The following is a 21023-nucleotide window of genomic DNA, read 5'->3' on the forward strand; positions in this document are numbered from 1 at the left end:
ATGAAATGAAAATACATTTCATATTGGTGCATTCATTCTATGCATCAAAGCTTCAACTCACTTGGAATCGATTAATGGTGCAATCATCTGAATCATTTTCTTGTGCCAATTCGGAGAAACTTCCGACAGAAACTCGACTATAATCTTTGAAGAATTTGCCATTCAGATTTTATTGGACTTCCTGACGTAACGTCCAGTATATGATCGATGCAACTGTTTGTAAACATTTTATGGAACGTTCTGTTGGAATTATAGACAAAACTCGAATTCTATAAAAAGTGGCTGTTTTACTTTTGTTGGCTCAGTTCTTAGGAAATGCAAAAACAAAACAATAGAAACGTAGTGCTATCAAATAAATACTATCATAAATGTACTTACGCTTCAGCTTCTCCAGCGGCTCGTGCAGCACCGACGACGGATGCTGGTGGTGATGGTGATGTGCGCTGAGATCCGGCGTACCGTGATGCAGATGGCCGAGCCCGCTGTTGATGCCCGGACTCATCAGGCTGGTGAGGGCCGAACTCACGCTCACCCCACCGCCCGTCACCGAGTCGTGCAACGACCCGTGATGGTTGTGACTGTTGTGGTTATGGTGCAGGTGATGATCCGAGGTCCCGTTGGTGTTGGCGCCGCCACCACCGCCGCCTCCACCACCTCCACCCGTACCGCCACCATTCCCGACCAGATCCTGCAGGCACAGCCCGCTGGTATCCGCCATCGAGTCAAGCCCGGTACCGTTCCCGGCGCCGCCAGCCCCAGTGCCGCCTCCACGTTCCATCACGGACTGTGGATATAACGAGCTCAGCTGGTTATGGCCACCGCCCGGGAAGATGTCCTTGTACGGCCGGAGATAAATCGTTTTGACTGTTTTCCTTTACCGGGGGTCTCAAAAAGTGGTCGATCACTCGCTGTTTCCGGACAGCGCTGGTAACTAAACTGCACTCGCGGCGTTGCTTCCCGTCTCTTCGGAATGAACCGTCGAACCTGAAACCGAAATAGAAACAAAGCCATTAATATAGAGGTATGGAAGTTCAAAGTTGACTCGAACGGTAATCCCTTCCCCTCGCTAAAGACTACCCAAAACACGTCTTAAATAATTTCAAATCACGAACGCGTGTGCTCTCTCTCCGGGCGCGATTCGAACCGACATGAACCCGTCGCCAGCGCAGGAGCCCCGAAACACATCAAATCGCAGGGATTAACTTTAATTAAAAATAAAACTGAAAAAGCGAATGCGAAGCAACCGACCGGCGACGTCGCCGGCCGAGAGAGCGAAAGCATCTCAAGCTGGAAAGATTTAAATAAATTAAAATGGAAATGCCTCCGCACCAAGCGGCGGCGACGGGTCCTTCTCTCGACCTCGAAGCAACCGACCAGCAGCAACGACACGGTCGAAATAGAATCACGTGCAGGCGTAGATGAGGAAAAAGCAACGAGGTGGCGGGCGGTGACCGAGACCGGGAAAATGTTAATCCCTGGTGCGCGTTCCTTCGGAAAATTATTGCGGTTTTGAGAAGAACAACACCCCGGGACCGTATTCGGGCCCATCCAAAATGGGCTGAATTATGGACATCCAGTGGCGTCGACCGCCCGTCAGATCGTGTGGCAGTGAGTAATGACCCGCAATAATAGACAGTTTATCGCAGGGTGACGATGGCGTGTGGGTGGTGTTCCCACCCCGAATGGTGGAATTTCTTGCACCGTATGACCCAGATTTAATGGCAACTAATCAAACGTGGGTAATGGAAGGAAAATAGTGAGGTAAGGCAATCGATAATGTTGGAAATTGCCTCAAGTTTACGCTCACTAGAGTATTCAAAGCAATTGCTAATTATGGGCAATGTTAAAATTATTAGAATGAGTATCGGAAGAGTTTGATTTCTGATGTCGTTACTCACGTTATTGTTAACGACCACTTGATAAAATAAAGTCGATTCCTTGGTGAAAAAAAAAGTGGATTCCTTGAGAAGGAAGCTACTTTCTAGAACGAATTTATGCGAGTCATTACTTCAGATGAATGTTTCATTAGCACTTCCTCAGTTATTAATTGAAAGCGTTTCTATGCCCGCCAATGCCAATTGAATCTTGTGTGGAAAGTACAATTGATTGGATATACTATTTCCAGGGAGTCGAGAATTTTTCCAATCCAAAAACATCCTTGGCCAGATCGAGAACCGAACTCGCCATCTCCCGGATTGGCAATCCTACGCCTTTACATATCATAATTATTTATATAAGATCTCCATTTAAGTTTTTTTTGTAAAATTCTTTTGATGGATTTTTTAAAAATTAACTTATTACAGTTTTTTAATTAATTTCAATATATCAAAACATCGATGAAGTGACATTAAAGATAAAATGATTAATCATTTCTCTTCACTGAAAAAAAACATTTCCAAAAAATCGTTTCCACCCAAAATTCCATTCCATTGAACCTAAACAAAAACAACATCTCCGCCTTCCGAGGAAATCGATTATTCTCCTCGATATCTTGAGAGCATGGGAAGAAGGACGCCCATTCGTCCAGTTCCGTTCGGTTGCGCGGGAGGGAAAATCCATTTTCATTTTCTTCGGAATACATACTCCGCTTCGCAATGACGCCTGATGACGATGTCCTATGCGACGGATTTTCCAACCAGTTCATCTGTTTGCAATGATTTTCCCGTTTCTAGTATTTGTTTGTGTGTGTTTGCCTGCGGTAGTTGCGCACAATATAGACAAACAAACGACAACATTTGCGATTCGTAATGGTGATGTGAGTGAGATAGGGGGGGAGATGTTCTTGGTTCTTGAGGGAGTATAGAATTGGAAAAGTTTATTTCTTCAATCGAAGACGAATGGAATGACTATTCGACGTCTCCCAGTTTGTATTTACAGATTTTAGTTTTAATTAGAAAATGGGTAAAAAATTTGTACAGAGGAATGAGGAACCTAAAACCATTGATAGAACAAACATCACTTTCTAAAGGAAGCATTCAAAATTAATCGTGTTGTAATTTGGCACATGCCAGAAAGTTGAAAAAAATGGGAACATAAACAAAAAAATCCTAACAAATAATTTTGGCTGAATATTATTATTATTATTATTATTTATTCAGACTAAGGCCGAAGTGGCCTGTGCGGTATATAAGAGTCTTCTCCATTCGGCTCGGTCCATGGCTACACGTCGCCAACCACACAGTCTACGGAGGGTCCGCAAGTCATCTTCCACCTGATCGATCCACCTTGCCCGCTGCCCACCTCGCCTTCTTGTGCCCGTCGGATCGTTGCCGAGAACCATTTTCACCGGGTTACTGTCCGACATTCTGGCTATGTGCCCGGCCCACCGCAGTCATCCGATTGGCTGAATAAGCTAGATTTTTAGCTGAAGAAGACTATTTTTGGTCGAATAAACGCTCTATCCCCTTGAGATGTTTGTTGGGATTCCAATGAAAATGCTGTTGGTCATTGAGACCAACAGATTTTAACTCGTGCACATTTGGAATCGTCCAAGAGTTTTGAAGTTTTGAATTTTTATCCCAACACCGTATTTGTAAACTTGATTTCCATAACAATCTACAACAATAAATCGTAAACTTACGATCGAATTCAAACTAAAAGTGTAGCCTTAGGTTCTTCGTTGCAGTCAACAGAGGAACAATGTTAAATTATTCTGCAAAGTAATAGAATTTCGAATAGAAGGAAACTAACCACGAAGTAAACCAATTTGCGAATGATTTCAGTTAAAATCTGTGAACACTTTCCACAGGATTAATCGTTTACAAATTACAGCTTTGGTTGTTTTTCTATTTTTCATCCTCGCCCTCTAAAAGTACGTGAGGATGAAGAGACGTTGCATACTGTGTGGCCCAATTCTGCCGAACGAGCTATCCGTTGGTGTGATCGCTGGTGTGCTGTTTCATTGAGCATCACTTATCACGTCACAAGCCAATACTGATGGGCAACTCATTCAATCCGGCGCTCTACAACAGCAACTTTGACATCATATATCGAAACCGATGAGAAATCAAATCATTTATGCTGGCGCTCGACTTTTTAAGTTAAAATAGTTGAGAAACAACACATTTTTCAATCCACCACTTTCCCAGAGCGCCTTCGACATCACAAGCCAAAACCGATGAGCGAATCATTCAATCCGCCGCTCTTCCAGAGCGTCTTTGACATCCCAAGTCGAAACCGATGAGCAAATCATTCAATCCGACGCCATTCAGAGCGTCATCGACATCACAAATCGAAACCGGTGGAAAAATCATTCAATCAAGTCGAAACCGATGAGCAATTCATTCAATCCGACGCTCTTCCAGAACGTCTTCGACATCGCAAGTCGAAACCGATGTCCAAATCATTTAATCTGACGCTCTTCCAGAGCGTCTTCGACAGTACTAGTCGAAACCGATGAGACATGAGAAAACAAATAATTTTTTTTCAGCGCTCTTCCCTCACGCTCGACATCACAACGAAACCCGAGACTCGCACGGTAAATCATCAATTTAGAATTCCAAAAATTCCGCGTGAAAAGCCACAGGAACTTTCAGTTGAAAGTCAGATGATTTTTTTTGAAAAATAATGATAATGAAAAATAAATCTTTAAACTTAAAATATTCTTAAATTAATCATACGATGATGATAAATCTAGACCAACATTTGAAAAGGGCGTAACAGCCAAAATTTATTCCTTCTGATTCTTCTTCAACATATATCGCTATATATGTAGACAAAGAATCAGAAGGAATAAATTTTGGCTGTTACGCCCTTTCAAATGTTGGTCTAGAAATGGTCGCTGAAATGGCTTTTGGCGTGATGTCAAACGTGAGCATGAGCATGAGCATGATTGATCGCCCACGGTTGCTACTCCGTTATTGCCAGGTCAGCTGTAATTACACAGAGAACCAACAGATGAAGTTTGGGACTAACATCATCTTCAATGTTTAAGAACTGAAGACCCGAAAATAAGCAATACCAGCGCCGGCCGTCCGAGTGCAGGTCAATTGAGGAATAGGTAGGAAATTGTTGACGTGATACTCGCTTTGATAGAAGCTGACGAGTCATCTGCACTTCCACGAGAAATCACTGAGATGTTGGATATATGGGGTAGGAAGTGTGGCAAGGTTCGTTTTGGTAAACGGTCTGCCGTGTATAGCGTGTAGTTTGAATTAAAACAAACACAATCGATTGAACGCTAATTATTTTAATTATCGACCGCACTACACAAATTTCGGTGACCGGCCGATCGTTTTGCTTTCCGCACAAAGCAAAACTAAACTTCGACGACCGGCCGATCGCTCTGCTTACTGGAGAATCACGACTGGACAAGAAACAAATTTACACTTTCTCGGATTAATCTTTAATTGTATACAAAAATAATGAGATGATCGCCTTGCAAAAGTAGGAGTTCCATGGAATACACTCCTTGAGCTTGAGCTTGAGCTTGAGCTTGATTGACTGCTCGTAGTTGCTACTCCATTATGACCAGATCAGCTGTTCTTGCACAGGGAACCAACAGATGTTTGCTTGGGACTAGCACACATCTTCAATGTACAAGTACTGGTGATCTCATTTGTTAGGTCATACTGGCGCCTGCCACGTCAGAATGCAAGTCAATGTAGGGAAGGGGAGGAAATGATGATGCAATCACTCGCCCACTGCAAGCCGAATATACCTCTGCACTTGCCACGAGTTCATGCGGAATTTGTTGGAATTTCTGGGTTAGGTTGGAGAGGCAGGGGTCCGTCTTGGTTAACGAGCTGCCAATGTGATAGATAGGAGAAGGTAACTGATGGAATTTCTAATTGGATGTAGGAAACGAGCTCTATAGTTCATTTTCAATTCTAGCAGATTACTGTTAGAATACTCAAGTTGAAGGTATAGGAATAGTAATGGAAACGGTATGGAAGTCCATTTCCAGTTCTAGCGATTGCTAGAACATAAGAAATAAAGAGAAAGATAAAAAGTAGGAGAATGGGACGGACCTGGGATTGAACCCATGACCTCCTGCGTATGAGGCAGAAGCAGTAGCCATATGACTACCAAGCCCGCTTCGAAACAAGAGAGATCACGCACTGAACTGATTAATTTTATTACCGGCCGCGCAATGCAGAACACAATAATTCGGCGACCGCGCGATCGTTCTGCTGTCCGAAACATGAGAGATCACGCACAGAACTGATTAATTTTATTACCGGCCGCGCAATGCAGAACACAATAATTCGGCGACCGCGCGATCGTTCTGCTGACCGAAACATGAGAGATCACGCACAGAACTGATTAATTTTATTACCGGCCGCGCAATGCAGAACACAATAATTCGGCTGACCGCGCGATCGTTCTGCTGTCCGAAACATGAGAGATCACGCACAGAACTGATTAATTTTATTACCGGCCGCGCAATGCAGAACACAATAATTCGGCGACCGCGCGATCGTTCTGCTGACCGAAACATGAGAGATCACGCACAAAACTGATTAATGTTATTACCGGCCGCGCAATGCAGATGCAGATGCGATTCGATTAAAAAACCCAAAAATACACAAATCAGCTCCTAATAAATCAGCCGAAAATTATATGAAAGTTCATTTAATCATCATGCAATGTTCTGTGACATTGTTCTGTAGCATACCAACTGCCGTTTTTGCAATTCTGAGGTCAATCGAGCAATCAGAACCAATTTCCAGATCGAATGAGTGACGGAGGTGTATTTTCCTATACATTTTGGCTGAAATCCCCATACAAACTTCAAATCAAATGCGCCAGCTTATGCAACAAGCGATTGAGCTGAAATTTTCAGAGATTGATTTTCTCACCCAAAGACACAATTCTGGGGGGTGCCCCTTGGAATTCGACAACATTTTTTTCTCCCCATAGTAATCTGGGCCAGTCTAGTATTCATGCTGGAGAAGAGAGTGTTTGCGTCCAAAAGATATGACCGAGCATTTAGCAACATTGAGCGTCATTCGGTTGATACGGCACCATTCTGCAAAGGATTCAAACTGTTGTTGCAGAAACATTGCGTCTTGAGTTTGCTTGATACAATAATACAGTTTCAAGTCATCGGCGTACGATAACTTTAGACATTTCAAAATAAAGTTGACGTCATTCATATAAAGCAGAAACAGAAACGGTCCAAGATGACTACCCTGTGGAACGCCGGATCGGACTGCAAACGGTGAGGAAATGTGATCTCCAATTTTCACCGCCATACTGCGACCTGATAAATAGGATTGGAGCCAGCTGAGCAGAGCGTTATTTATGCCTAATTTGTCAAATTTTGCTATGGCAATCTGGTGATTCATTTTGTCGAATGCAGCAGAAAGATCTGTATAGATTGCATCCACCTGATGGTTATTCTCTATTTGTCTTATTACAAAGGAAGTGAAGCACGCTAGGTTAGCGGTCGTTGAACGTTTGGGCATAAACCCGTGCTGGTCGTTTGAAATGTAATGGGCGTAGTTTGAAGTCAATTCGCCAAGAACAATCAACTCAAATAGCTTGGAAATGGCGCACAGCGCAGCTATTCCCCGGTAGTTTGATACGGTCCTCTTGCAGCCCTTTTTGAAAACTGGAAATACATATGACTGCTTCCAGCAAACCGGAAACACCCCGGAAGTCAACGAGAGGTTGAATACTGCAGTAAGTGGTCTGACAAGCGACTCTGCGCAACGTTTAATAACAGGCGATGGGATACCGTCTGGGCCGCATCCCGTGGAGGATTTCTTACTGGCAGCTATTATTGAATCGTTTGTGATGACCAATGGCTGTCTAGCGGCAGGAAGACTGGGAACATTCCTAGTGGCAATAACTACATCTTGCGGGTCGAGATACTCATTAGTAAATACACTACTGAATTGAGTACGGAACAAATTAGCAATGTCGTTGGTAGTTTAGGCTTCACATAAACCGTCAGTCATCGTTGAGGGCAATCCAGATTCCTTCCGTTGTTCGTTGACGTACCGCCAAAAGCTTTTGGGATTATTCCTGAGACGACTTTGTAAACGATTTTGAAAGGCGTTATAGAGATGATCGTTGAGTTGCTGCTATTCGGAGTTGGCCTTGATATAGCTAGCTTTTGTAGAGTCCGTACGATACTTGCAGTGTTGTCTGAGGGCCGCGCGTTTGACTCTTTTCAGATTTTTGATATGAGCGTTCGACCAGGCTGGTTTGACCGGTTCTGGTGTGGATCTCACGGGAACAAACTGGTCGATGGCGTAAAGTAGTATGTTTGACATGGTCGAAGCAGCTAGGTTGACGTCAGAATCTCGAAGAGCCGTATCCCAGTCAACTTGAGCAAGAAAGGCTTTCATCCCGTTAAAATTGGCCTTGTAAAAGTCATATGAAATGCTTTCAGACGGCTCGTGGAACTTATGGAGCGGTTTTATCTTGAGTTGCATCTGGACGGGAGGATGATGTCTGACAATCTTGACGAGCGGTGATGGGGCCTGCATAACCGAACAGCTCCCGAGGAGTTCGTTGCTGATGAAAATCAGGTCAAGTACTCGGTTGTTTTCATTTTCCACATCATTCATCTGGTTCAGTTCAGCTGTGCTGTACGCCTCAAGCAGCAAACGAGACGTCTGGCCGATCAGGGATCTCGATGCAATCGGAAAGAGAAATCCCTATTTATGGCGCTGCCAATTGATTGTGCTCAAGTTGAAGTCACCGAGGATAATCATTTTGTCCCTTGGTCCTAAATGCGAAACCACCCAGTTAAGCGAAGCAAGGTGACTGTCGATCAACTCCGCATCATTGATTCGATCGGGAGGGATGTAAAGAACGCAGATGAAGAGAGCGGCATCAGCAGTAGTTACAGCAACCCACAATTGCTCAACCGACGAGTTTCCTGGAGGACTCACTGAGCAAGATTTGAAGCAGGAGCGAACGGCTAACAGAACACCCCTTTCAGTGCTTTTGTTACTGTTAGAAGATGACCTATCTTGCCGATAAACGCAGTTTGATTCGTCGAAGAGTTGATTTACGGTGGTATTATTGTTAAGCCAGGTTTCGGTGAAGGCATAGACGTCGTAGCAGCCATCGCTAAGGGCCAAATGATAATCGGCAAGAGAACTATTGATCCCGCCGACGTTCTGGTAGTATATCAATACATTCGAAAATTCTTGAACCGCACGCCTATCACTTGAAACATCCGGTAACATGGAGTTGAACTGGCGTGGAGATGGTGTAGCAATACTGGAAATCGGAATGCTTTCAGGTACAGAAGATACTGGATTTGTTTTGAATGCGGAATGTACAGAATGTCTTCAACATCGTGAAATATGCAAATTTTATTTGGATAAAAAAAATTCCAAGTCCGAAACGTAAACAACAGGACCAGTACCTGTCAAAATAGTGAGATTAGGTTTGCCGCGCGCAATGACCTATAGCTTTCAGCTTTCAGGGACCGCCCTTGGCTGTGCGGTAAAATACGCGGCTACAAAACAAGACCATGCTCTCATTAAGATGTCAGGCTTTGCTCGGGTAAGGAACTAACTAACATGCAATAAATACTGCGAAGAAGTAGCATGCGTTTATGCTGACCTTCTATTCGTAGGGCTTCAAACTTCTAATTGCTTGCTACTTATCACTGCAGCGCAAGAGAAAAACGAAGCAAGTTGGGCATGAAAAGTTTTATTCTCTTAGAATAAAAAAAGATGGGGAAAAAGAAAAAAAAGGAAGAAGAAAGTAAAAAGAGGAAAAAAGAAGAATGTGTTAAGCAAGATCGATGAAAACAGGGAGAAAAAAGTGAAAATATGAAGAAGAAACAAGACAGATGGAAAAAGGATAAAAAAATGAAAGAAGAAATTAGGAAACAAAAATGAAAAAGTAGGATGAAAGGAAAAAGAAGATGAAAACAGGAAAAAGTAAGAAAGAAGAAGAGAAAAGCAATATTCATAATAGGAGAAGAAAGAAGCCAGTACAAAGTAAAGAAGAGTAAAAACAGCAAATAGATTTCTCTTAATTAAGAATATAGAAGAATAGAGAAGAAAGGGAAGGAAAAATGAAAGAAACCAGAAAAAAGAATAAAGAAGAAATGAGGAAGAAGTAAATAAGAAGAATAATGAAGAAGCATGGACAAAATCACGACGTAAAAAAAGGAAACACGAAGAAAAGGGAAAATCAAGTAAAGTTAAGAAAGGAGGTAAAAATAAGTAATGAAAATAAATATAGATGAATGAATATATCCATCATCATCTCAAATCGTCTCTTGGTTTGATCATTAAAAAACCCAGATTAATCCACCTAGCGGTGATGGCGCCTTTCTCGCGCAAGAAGGTAATAAATGTAGCCTTTACGCTTACACCTCGATGATGTACAAGAAAGGCAAAACAGTTACACCGTCTAATGTTATGATAGAAAATTTACACTAGTAGACGACAGATGGCGCTGCCAAAAGTTTCTCGAATTTCCTATGTTCGAATTTTGACTTTCGGACAATTTCATAGTACTATGAAACTGAACGAAGAGCATACTTACGCCTAAATGCGTGCAACACGAGCATCTTTATAGTACGATGAAACTCTTAATGGGAGCAAGCCACGGATAAACTTCAAAAATATTCGTAGATGCAAGGCATCTTTCATGACACATTATTGTTCTATGTGACTATGTCTCATCACTATTTTATTATTATCTTTTTTTGCGATTCGCAATTGTTATGAAATTCAATAGTGATCAACAGCGTTTTAGTCTCTGTCGGATGCAACTTGTTGCAAGAAAATCGGTTAAGAGTTACTATGTGAAAAATTGGCTAATGTTTTTTATAGCATTTTGTGCACACACATACACACACACATACACACACACATACACACACATACACACACACACATACACACATACACACGGACAGACAGACATTTGTTCAGCTCGTCGAGCTGAATCGATTGGTATATAATACTATAGGTCTCCGGAACTCTTATCAAAAGTTTGTTTTCGGAGTGAAATGATAGCCTTTCGGTACAACTTTGTTGTACGAGAAAGGCAAAAGTGGTGCCAGTACCTTTTTGCCTTTCTCGTACAACTAAGTTGTACCGAAAGGCTATCATTTCACTCCGAAAATGAACTTTTTATAGAAGCCTCTGAGACCCATAGTTTTATATAGCAATCGACTCAGTTCGACGAGCTGAGCACATGTCTGTCTGTCCGTATGTATGTATGTGTATGTGTGTGCACAAAAGCTTTAAAAAACATTAGACAACTTTTCGTATAGTAATCCTTAACCGATTTTCTCGCAACAAGTTTCATTCGACAGGGGACAAAGCCTTGTTGATCACTATTGAATTTTATAACGATCGGTCATTGCGTTTCAAAGTTATGAAGAAAATGGTACATCGGACCATATAAACCCCATATAAGGTTGGTGTCTTAACTAAATGCGAGAAAGGCACCATCAACGCTAGGTGGATTAATCTGGGTTTTTATACATTGAATATACTCCGGTTAAAGGCCGATCCCATTTGCTTACGGTCAACCAAAGCGCACCAAGTTCAATTTTATTTCCAAGAGCGCTTCAACGTGACATATTAAACGTTTCTGAAATGAAAGTCACAAAAACCAAAAACAAATTGCAAACAAGAACATTGCCAACGTTGTGATCCGGAAGTTTGGATCATTATCAGGGCTCGAAATTAATCAATCTGAAGGTTCGGAAGAAACTTCTAGACGCATTCGTGGAGTAACTTCAGAAAAGAACTCTCTGGAAATTTATTCTCGATGTTTCAGCAAGATAATTTTTTAAAAGTCTGGAAACTTTTGCTACTGGATGGTTTCCAGAAGGAGACAGTTTTTTTAATTCCAAGAAGACTTTTTCTGAATCAATATCCAAATCACCGGAAATTGTTTTATTAAAATTTTATAATTCTTTGCTTACTTCCACCTTCTATTAAATAAATATCTCATTCTTGTTGCTCGCTTGCTATATCTTTCAATTTTTCATTGCTTCCTATTACTCTTTTCCACTTTGAGCTTAGTTTGTGCTATGTCACCGATAAAAGCCAATAAAAAATCGAAGCTGAATGTTACGGTGAACAAAATATTCACAAGCGATGTATCATATATATTTTTTTCACGTGGTAGAGTGAAACCCTGATTGATTTGATAGCACGTGCAGTTTGTAATGCAAATTGATTTTGACGTTGAAAAATTATTAATAAAGTTGTTTTTTTTTTCATTGCAAGCACAATATAAAGTTGTCACAACTAATATTGCAAACATATCCATATCCATGATAAACTGTCATTTAATTGCCCCCACTTGACATATTTATTGATCTTATTTCAAAGTGCATAATTTTCTTCAATCGTTCAGTGCCACAAAGTGAAATGATGCACTTTTATTCTACAGCTACTCAACGCGAACATTATATCTGCTGTTTCTTTCTCAAGATCTGTCATCACTTCGTCACCACGTTGCAAACGTTTTTCCTCATTTTCATTTCGACGACACACCAATCACGGTCATTGTCGTAAAACCATCTCATCGTACGAAACTTAACAACTTATTATGGTATGAGCAGCCCTCCCCGTTCGCCGTCGTCGCCATCGTCAACGAAGAAAGGTTATTTAATTACATTGTATGAAAAAGTGAGAAAAAAAAGCACAAAATCACGTACCCGTTGGCGCTAATGCCGCTAATCCGTTGGAATGACTGTTTTCTGACGCCAAAGGATATCGAACCGGATCGAGCCGGCTTCGGGATTATCGCTGATGACACCGAAAGCCATTTTTAAACTTGCACCGACTGACTCGGAACGTGACTCAAAATTGATTAGAATGTTTGTTTGGCGGGTCTGACATCGAACTTCCGTGCTCGGATGCAAAATTGTTTCAAATCGAACCAACCGGAAACCTTTACGCGCGAAGATCCGAATCTCTTCAAATTTTACGACCCACGTGCTCAATTCCTCACCTTGAGCGGTAAGTACCCACTTACTTAGTTTACTGACTGTAGCCACTTGCACCAACTGCCGTCGCGTCGTCGTCGCTTCCTTACATGTGCTTGGCCGAGCGCTGGCTGCTTCCGCACGGGTGTCATCTTCTTGAGCCAACGACAGAGCGCCATAACTCTCGACCGCATATTTCGTCGCTTGCTCACATTGGACTCCCCGGTTCGGAGCGAAGGCGTACGCGGACGAAAAGGCATGAAGAACCCCGGAGTCACGATGGGGGGAATAAAAACAGATCATAACCATAAACTACATCTAATAAAGTTTATAAGCTTTTTTCGTGTTCATCTACAGTTGGGATTTTTTCCTCTCTTCCCCTCTATTCATCTAGTTGTTGTACAAAGACATTGAGGCTGGTCGAAAAAGGAGGCTGGTTGGAGTGTTTGAAAAGAATAAAACAAAGTCAGTGCTGCCGACCAGCAGAACTGCCCTTCGAGGTAATGCTTCTCCATAGCATGAGGTTCAACTCTATTCCACAATGAATTATTGGCAGTGGCTGATTTTCTACTCGCCGCAGCCACATCCAGGCGCTATAGTATATGCACAAAATAGCCAGCAAAAGTTAACCGCCAGAAATTTGTATGGCGAAAGACATCTAACGCTGGTTTTCTCAAAATTAGGAACTTTTCATGAAAAACTATTTGGTACCGGTTATGAGGGATGGTGTCCGCTACTACGCATACCAAATATTTTTTCGAATAAAGTGCCTAATTTTGAGAAATCGTACCTTAGATGCCTTTCGCCATACTGATTTCAGAAAGTTAACTCCTTGTGTGCCGCTGTAAGCACGCTCAAAGCAGTCGATTCATTCGATTCCCAATCGATTCAAGCACGCACATCCTGGCAACACTTCCGCCCAGGGCATCCGCCATTCAGTCTGCCCATTCCGGTCTGTTACCAACTTCAAAGTTCGGAGGGAAGCCATCGCTCCCGGAATAGAGAGTGTGTGTATGTTTTACGTTTTGCTCCTCACACCCCCCAGCCAACAGCGCACCATCACCACCGTCCTGCTTTCAGCATTCGATTCATGCGAGGGCAGAACCCTCCACATGAGGGGGAGACCGGCAAGATGGCAGCTGGTTGGCATTAAAATTATGTTTTCGCATACATATATTCCACTTCGTTGTTATTTTTTTTCTCTTGCTACTTGCTCACTTCTTTGTTGTTGTTCATTTTTACGTTTTTTACGGGATGTGACGCGACGGAACAAAAGGGCCACGGCGGCAGTTGATGGCGGGTGGCATATTTATCTTCGCACACTTCAGAAAAGTTGAACCGACCGACCGTATTGTGGTGCCGCTGCTCCGTTCCCAACAACGCCAACGCTGATGGAAGGTGGCGGGGTACAAACGAGCGAAAAACTTTTTTTGCCTTTTCCATTCTTTATCGCATGTGCTTCATTTTTATGTTATTCGATTTTTATATGGATGACGGTACGGTGGCTTTGGCTATGGAGTGCAAATAAATAATATGCTCCCCGGTCGTCGTCGTCGTTGGTTGGTGAAAAATGTTCAAAGGAAGCCGTCGCGCAGTCATGTTGTTCGATACCATGAGAGGAATTCTTTTGTGTCAATAAACTCCTTGATAAAGTTTATTGAAAGTGAATTCGTTGGAATGGTTGTGATAAATCAGCAACAGTTCAAAAGAGCGATTCGTTCTGTATTACCTATACTGTTAAGTATGGATGCCGCTGTCACTGGTAGGGAGGATTATTAATTTGGTTGTTTTTTTTTCAACTTTCATCGAGCAGTTTGGTCCAGAGTTTAAGTAAAAAATATTGATGATATATCGATTTTTTTTTTGTCTTAAGCTAAAATGTCTTGTCTAAATTGCCTTAAAATAAAGAATTGATATTTGATTTTCTTTCAGGGAGCAAAGGTGCTTATCATCCTGAACGCGTAAGGTTTTTTTTCTGACTCATGAGTCAAAAGCAACATTGTTTAATTTGAAGTTTAAAAATTGATGGGAAATGCTTCCAAAATACTTGAAATGAAAATGCGACATTTTCGGTTTTGTTTGACGTACAGAATGATGTGCTATAATATGGTTTTAAACGCACGAGCAAAACAACGCAGGACACTTGACTCAACCTTTGACAGTTACTTTCTTTATTGACCTTTCCCTTTCTTTTATTGTCTCAGTCGATTCTTTGGCTTATTTAAGGCCAACTTCCCCATAGAGCCCATATTTTTGAAGCCTCTAACTATTTTTAAAATTAAAAAATCTGAAGGGTTATGTACAAGACACGACCGCCCAACGTAAACTACGTAGAACAGTCTGGTGCATTGAGGAATGTAGTCATATTTTAAGATAATTCATTCGATTACTTATGTCACTGGTTTAGAACAAAATTACCATAACTTACAATAAAATATAAAAAAGTTGGATACCGTAGTCAGGGGTGACGTCCGAGCCCTCACCGACAGTCTAGAGGTCGGATAACAAAATCGTTCAAAAATGTCACTTATAATTAAGTTTTATTGTTCTCAGATACATTAAATCTATTCTACAAGCATTCTATGTAGTTGAAACAGTGACGCATTCTCACCCCCATTTGACCCGTTGTATCCCTGACGACGGTACGATAACCTAAAATTTTAACTTTAAAACCCCAAGTGGTAATAATGCTTTTCGCAATTCCAACTGTTGCATTCGACTTAGAGTAAAATTAGTAGGGATTCAGTTTCATTCAAAATTTTCGCCCACTATTCTAGTTTATTTGTAGTAATATATAGGTGGATATAGTGGAGTATGTTTATTAAATAATACTATTCTGAAATAAAAATAACTCACTAGCGTTACATGGTTATGATATCCCAAGCAGCACACGTTGAGCCAATCTTGTTGAAGTAACCATATTGTGAGAGAATTCGGGCATATATAAGTTACTGTGATCGATGTGCAATATGTTTGTTGCTGGGGGTGTATACTGGTGAGTGCGTGTACCACGATTTAGCGATTTTACGACAGACAGAAGAATCTCTGCTCTGGCTACGGACAAACAGGTACCTCTGTCCAATGGTAGTCAGAGCATCGAGTCATCACTGGTGGAAGAATACGAGCCTTGGACCTTTGGCAGAATCTCAGCCTTCTGTTATTTGGAGTGACCAGGAATAGTTGACAGAGAAGGGATAGTCGTATTGTTGAGTCCGACAAAGAAGCGCGAGTCGATAAAACCCGGTTGCGCCAACTAGAAATCAACAAATGCTAGCCATGTACCGTTTTGACTCAAATTCCGAACATGACTCATATTTCGAATTTTAGCTTTTAAAAGCCCATTTTAACTTTATTCGTGTAATTTTCTCCACAGGAGTTTGAATTTGTTTGTTATCATGATCCTCAGTGCGGAAAACCAATGACAGTTTTAGTTTTAGGGCGCTAAAACGCCAGTGTTCGGAATATGGGTCATATTCGGGATTTGAGTCAGAACGGTACCAAAAACCAAGCCATTCGGTTGAGATGCGCCAGAGTAGTAAACGCTGCGGACGGGAATAGGGTATTTGTGCTATTTTATTACAATCTAACTCCCACTATCTGGCAGTGGCATTATTGATAACATATTCGTGCAACCATATTATTAATATGATTTCAAGAATCTTAGATCCGGGAGCAAGAAAGTAATAGTTCTATTGTAACCTATAGCCCGTTTCAATAAAGTATGCGTTCCGAAGCTATAGCCGTATACAATAAGCCCCGCATGATTGTACCCACAGAGTATCTGAAGTGCATTCAAACTTCCTGAATTAAAATTGAAATCTTTTGATTTTGGCGCATATTTCGAAGATCGAACCCAGTTCGAGACAGCAACACGTACGGACGTGTTTTTTGCTCGCGCATTTTTTCGAAGTGTTTTTTTCTCGTTCTTTCGCTGTTTACGTTTTCGCTTGTCGCGTTGGCGTTATTTTCTCCCGGACCCGTCATGGGAGACTCGGTGGCCGATTCGGTCGCTGGAAAAGTGCCTAAGCGCACTGCTCTTGGAGGCGCGGGTAACCCTCCAAGCAGCTTTTGCAGAGCAACGTGTTCTCGCCGTTGCCGCTTGATGACGCCGGCAATCCGCCGAAAAGAGGAAGAATCAGCAATTGCAGCTGCCGCAGGTGCAACCGGAGCGGAAGGAGAAGTTCCCGCCCGTGTTTGTGAAGGGCGATCCCCCGGATTTGCGCCCGAAAATTTGCCTGCTGATCGCTAAGGGGCTGAAATGTTCCTTTCGGCTCTGCAGCGAGGACGTGAAAGTGATGCCGGCAAACAAGGACCATCATCAATCCGTCGTGGAGTTCCTCGAGGTAAACAAGTATGAGTACTACAATCATAACCACCCCGGCACGAAGCCGCTCAAGGCTTTGCTGCGAGGACTTCACGACATGAAGGAGGAAGAGCTCCAAGCAGAGCTTGAAAGTTGCGGACTGAAGCCAGTAGCCGTCCACAAGATCGCTCGTCACGACAAGGCGAGGAAATATCGTGACCAGCTTTACCTGATCCATCTGGAGCACGGTTCCACTACCTGGAAGGACCTGAAGCTGGTTGGCGTTATAAATTACACCGTCGTTGACTGAGAGCGATATCGGCCAGTGCACCGCGATGTCACGCAATGCACCAACTGCTTCAATTTCGGGCACGGAACCAGGAACTGCCGCATGAAGCCGCGCTCCAACAAGTGTGGCGAACCCCATCCGACTGACGAGTGCGACAAAATGGAGATGGCCAGTGCGCCAACTGTGGCGATAAACATCGGGCCACCACAAAGGCCTGCCAAAAGCGAGCCGAGTTCCAGGACTATTCCGAAGAAGAACCGTGTTCCTGTAATCAACGTGGTGAACTTTCCAGCCATCCCGGCTCCCCGTCGTGTGATTCCAATACTCCCACCGCTACAGCCGCACAAGCGACTGGCAGCGGCAGCTGCATCGGTCCAAGCTCCAGCATCGTCGGCACCATCCACCAGCGAATGGCCCCGCTTCCTCCTCCTGGGTTCCGTCGGCAGTCGGAGAACGAAGCCGTCCCACCGGAAGAATCTGCCCCGCTGTACACTCCGGAGCAACTGATGCCGATCTTCGCGCAGCTCGCCACTCGACTGCGCGGCTGCAAACCCGATTCGACCAGGTCTTCACACTTGGCATGTTCATCATTGAAAATGGCTGCTAGGGTGGGCCTGGTCAACTGGAACGCTTGCTCGCTAAAGAGCAAAACAATCGAGCTGAAGGATTTCCTTGAGGAGAAGGAAATAGACGTGGCGTTCATCACAGAAACGCACCTAAAACCGGAGGTGAACATCAACATCCCGGACTTCCGCATCGTGCGACTCGACCGGCCGACCAGGGGAGGTGTGGCCATCGCTCTTCGCTACAACATCAACTGTCGTCTGCTTCCAAGCTTCCAGCTCAGTGTCATCGAGGCCATCGGTGTCGAAATCACCACTTCGGTCGGCACAATCGCGCTCATCGCGGCGTACTGTCCAACGCAAGCCAAAGCCGGCGATGGATCATCGGCTGCCCTTCGGAGGACATCGTCAAGCTGACACGGAGGCAAGGCCAGTATATCATTGCCGGCGACTTGAATGCCAAACATCAAGCCTGGGGCAACAGTCGCGGCAATCGAAACGGCACCATCTGGAGCAACGCCATGGAGGAAGGCCACTACACGATCCTGAGCCCGGATTCCCCAACTCGGCTGAGTCGGTCCGGTGCCCACGCAACGCTCGACCTCTACGTAACAAACCTGAGTGACCACGTCTCGCAGCCGGTTGTATACCAGGAGCTCAGTTCGGATCACTATCCGGTGGTGGCGGAACTGGGCTCCTCGGTCAATCGGCACCAGCAGTTACGGCGGAACTACCACCGAGTTAACTGGCAGCGTTTCCAGCAGTGCGTCGATAACACCGTCGACTACGAGGTGCGTCCGGAGACGCCGGAAAGTATCGACCGCCAGCTGTGCGCCATCGAGGAGGCGCTCACGGCGGCCTGAGAGCAACACGTACCGACGGCTCGGCAGGTAAGCAACTCCTTAAACATCGATACACTCACCAAAGATTTGATTCGATTGCGGAATGTCACTCGCAGGCAGTTTCAGCGTACTGGACTGCCTGAGCTTAAGGCACGCTGCAATCGAATCACAAAAATTATCAAGGCCAGAATGGTGGACCTCAAAAATAACGACTTCTCAAATAAGATCCGCACTCTCCCAGATTATGCTAAGCCGTTCTGGAAAATGACCAAAATTCTAAAATCCAAGCCTCGGCCCATTCCACCTTTGATCCCACTAGACAATAATGGCTCTAAGGATCGCTTGATAACTCCTGCAGAGAAGGTCGCTGAAATAGGTCGTCACTTCGTCAGCTCACACAATCTTGGGCAGAACATCGTCAGTCCACACGAAGCAGCCGTCAACGAGCATGCTAACAACATCCATTTGATTCCCAACGACTTCTCGGAGGAGTTGGAGATCTCAGCTGACGAATTGACGGCCTATATCAAATCGTCGAAGAACATGAAGGCCCCAGGCTTCGACAGCATCCTGAATCTCGAGCTCAAACACATGAGTGCTCCGTTCTTTGAGCACCTCTCGCTGATCTTTAATCAGTGTCTCCGGCTTAGCTACTTCCCATCGTCCTGGAAGTCAGCGAAAGTCATCCCCATCCGGAAGCCTGGGAAGGATCCTTCCTCCCCAAAAGTTATCGACCCATCAGCCTTCTCTCAGGGTTATCCAAGCTATTCGAAAAAGCTATTCATCATCGGTTACTTGAGTCTGCCGAAAATCTCAACATCTTGCTCGAGGAACAGTTTGGTTTCCGACGCGGTCGCTCAACTGTACACCAACTGACCTGAGTTACCAACGTCCTCAGACGGAACAAGTTTGTCTCGAAAACATCCGCCATGGCCTTACTCGATGTCGAGAAGGCATTTGACAATGTATGGCATGATGGCCTGGTGTACAAACTACAACGCTACAATCTTCCCAGCTACCTGGTGAAAATCATCAACAATTACCTGTCGGCAAGGACATTCCGGGTCTCAATCAGCGGAGCGAGTTCCAATGCGCACAACATCGTCGCAGGCGTTCCCCAGGGCAGTATCCTCGGGCCCCTGCTTTTCAATCTGTTCACCTCCGACATGCCAGAACCTCCAGAAGGCGGCATTCTGTCTCTGTTCGCAGATGACACCTCCATCGTCTACAACGGTAGAGTGATCAGAGCGCTAGTGGCAAAACTCCTGTACTGTACCCTTTGATCAACCGCCGGTCGTCATTGTCCCTGAAAAATAAGCTTGCTGTCTACAAGCAAATCATCCTCCCTGTGATCGAATATGGCATGCCGGTCTGGGAGAGCTGCGCTAAAACCCACCACCTCAAACTTCAACGGGTCCAAAACAAATTCCTGAGGATGATCCTCAACACCCTCCCAGGACAAGAACATCCGAGGTCCACCGTCTGGCCGGAATAAAACCTTACATGAACGCTTTGGTGAGTGTAAAGAAAAGTTTAGGGTCCGTTGCTTGCATTCGGATCAGGCTCCAATTAGGGCGCTAGTTCCAATCTAGGTTATCAAATTTCTTATTGTAAATGTTAGTGTACATAGTAGTTAGGTTATCAAATTTAAAAACACACCAGCGCCTACTAAAGGCCGTCATGATATATCATATTAACACTTAAATAACAATGTAAACATAAAAATTTAAAATTGAAGTTGGAGGCCAAGCCGGCCGAGCACTGTACATGTAAAAAATAATTGTAGAACAGAAAATGAAACAATAAAGAAGAATTTTACTACTACTACTGGCGCATATTTAATAATAAACATATATAATTCACAATTTGCAGTTTATCATAAAATGGCTTACCATTTTCCTAAGTTATCTTTGAATCGAACATGTTTGTTCATTTGTATTGCGATTATCGCATTATGACATTGCATTGCCGTTGCTAACATTCGATCATCCTATCTTTGCACAAATATGCGCTTGTATGTATATCGCCGACTGCGGTCACTGCTCTGGCCCTACTTTTAGTGGCAAACTGGTGCGAAGCACCGCACAAAAAGAAGAGCCCAAAAACCAACTACACTGAACGACGGCCGAATGAGACTCACGTTGCGAACGGGAAA

At 43.7% G+C, this 21023-nt stretch overlaps 1 protein-coding gene across 1 annotated transcript in view; it reads right to left on the reverse strand.

Moving 5' to 3' along the window:
- Positions 1–21023, reverse strand: part of LOC134206115 (pituitary homeobox homolog Ptx1-like) — a 238426-nt gene that overhangs the window by 181618 nt on the left and 35785 nt on the right. The window contains exon 2 of the mRNA XM_062681807.1: positions 379–984. Coding sequence (XP_062537791.1) covers positions 379–778 — 400 coding nt within the window. The 5' untranslated portion in view covers positions 779–984. The remainder of the gene's footprint in view (positions 1–378; positions 985–21023) is intronic.

This window comes from Armigeres subalbatus, chromosome 1 (assembly GCF_024139115.2).
Source record: "Armigeres subalbatus isolate Guangzhou_Male chromosome 1, GZ_Asu_2, whole genome shotgun sequence".
Lineage (NCBI taxonomy): Eukaryota > Metazoa > Arthropoda > Insecta > Diptera > Culicidae > Armigeres > Armigeres subalbatus.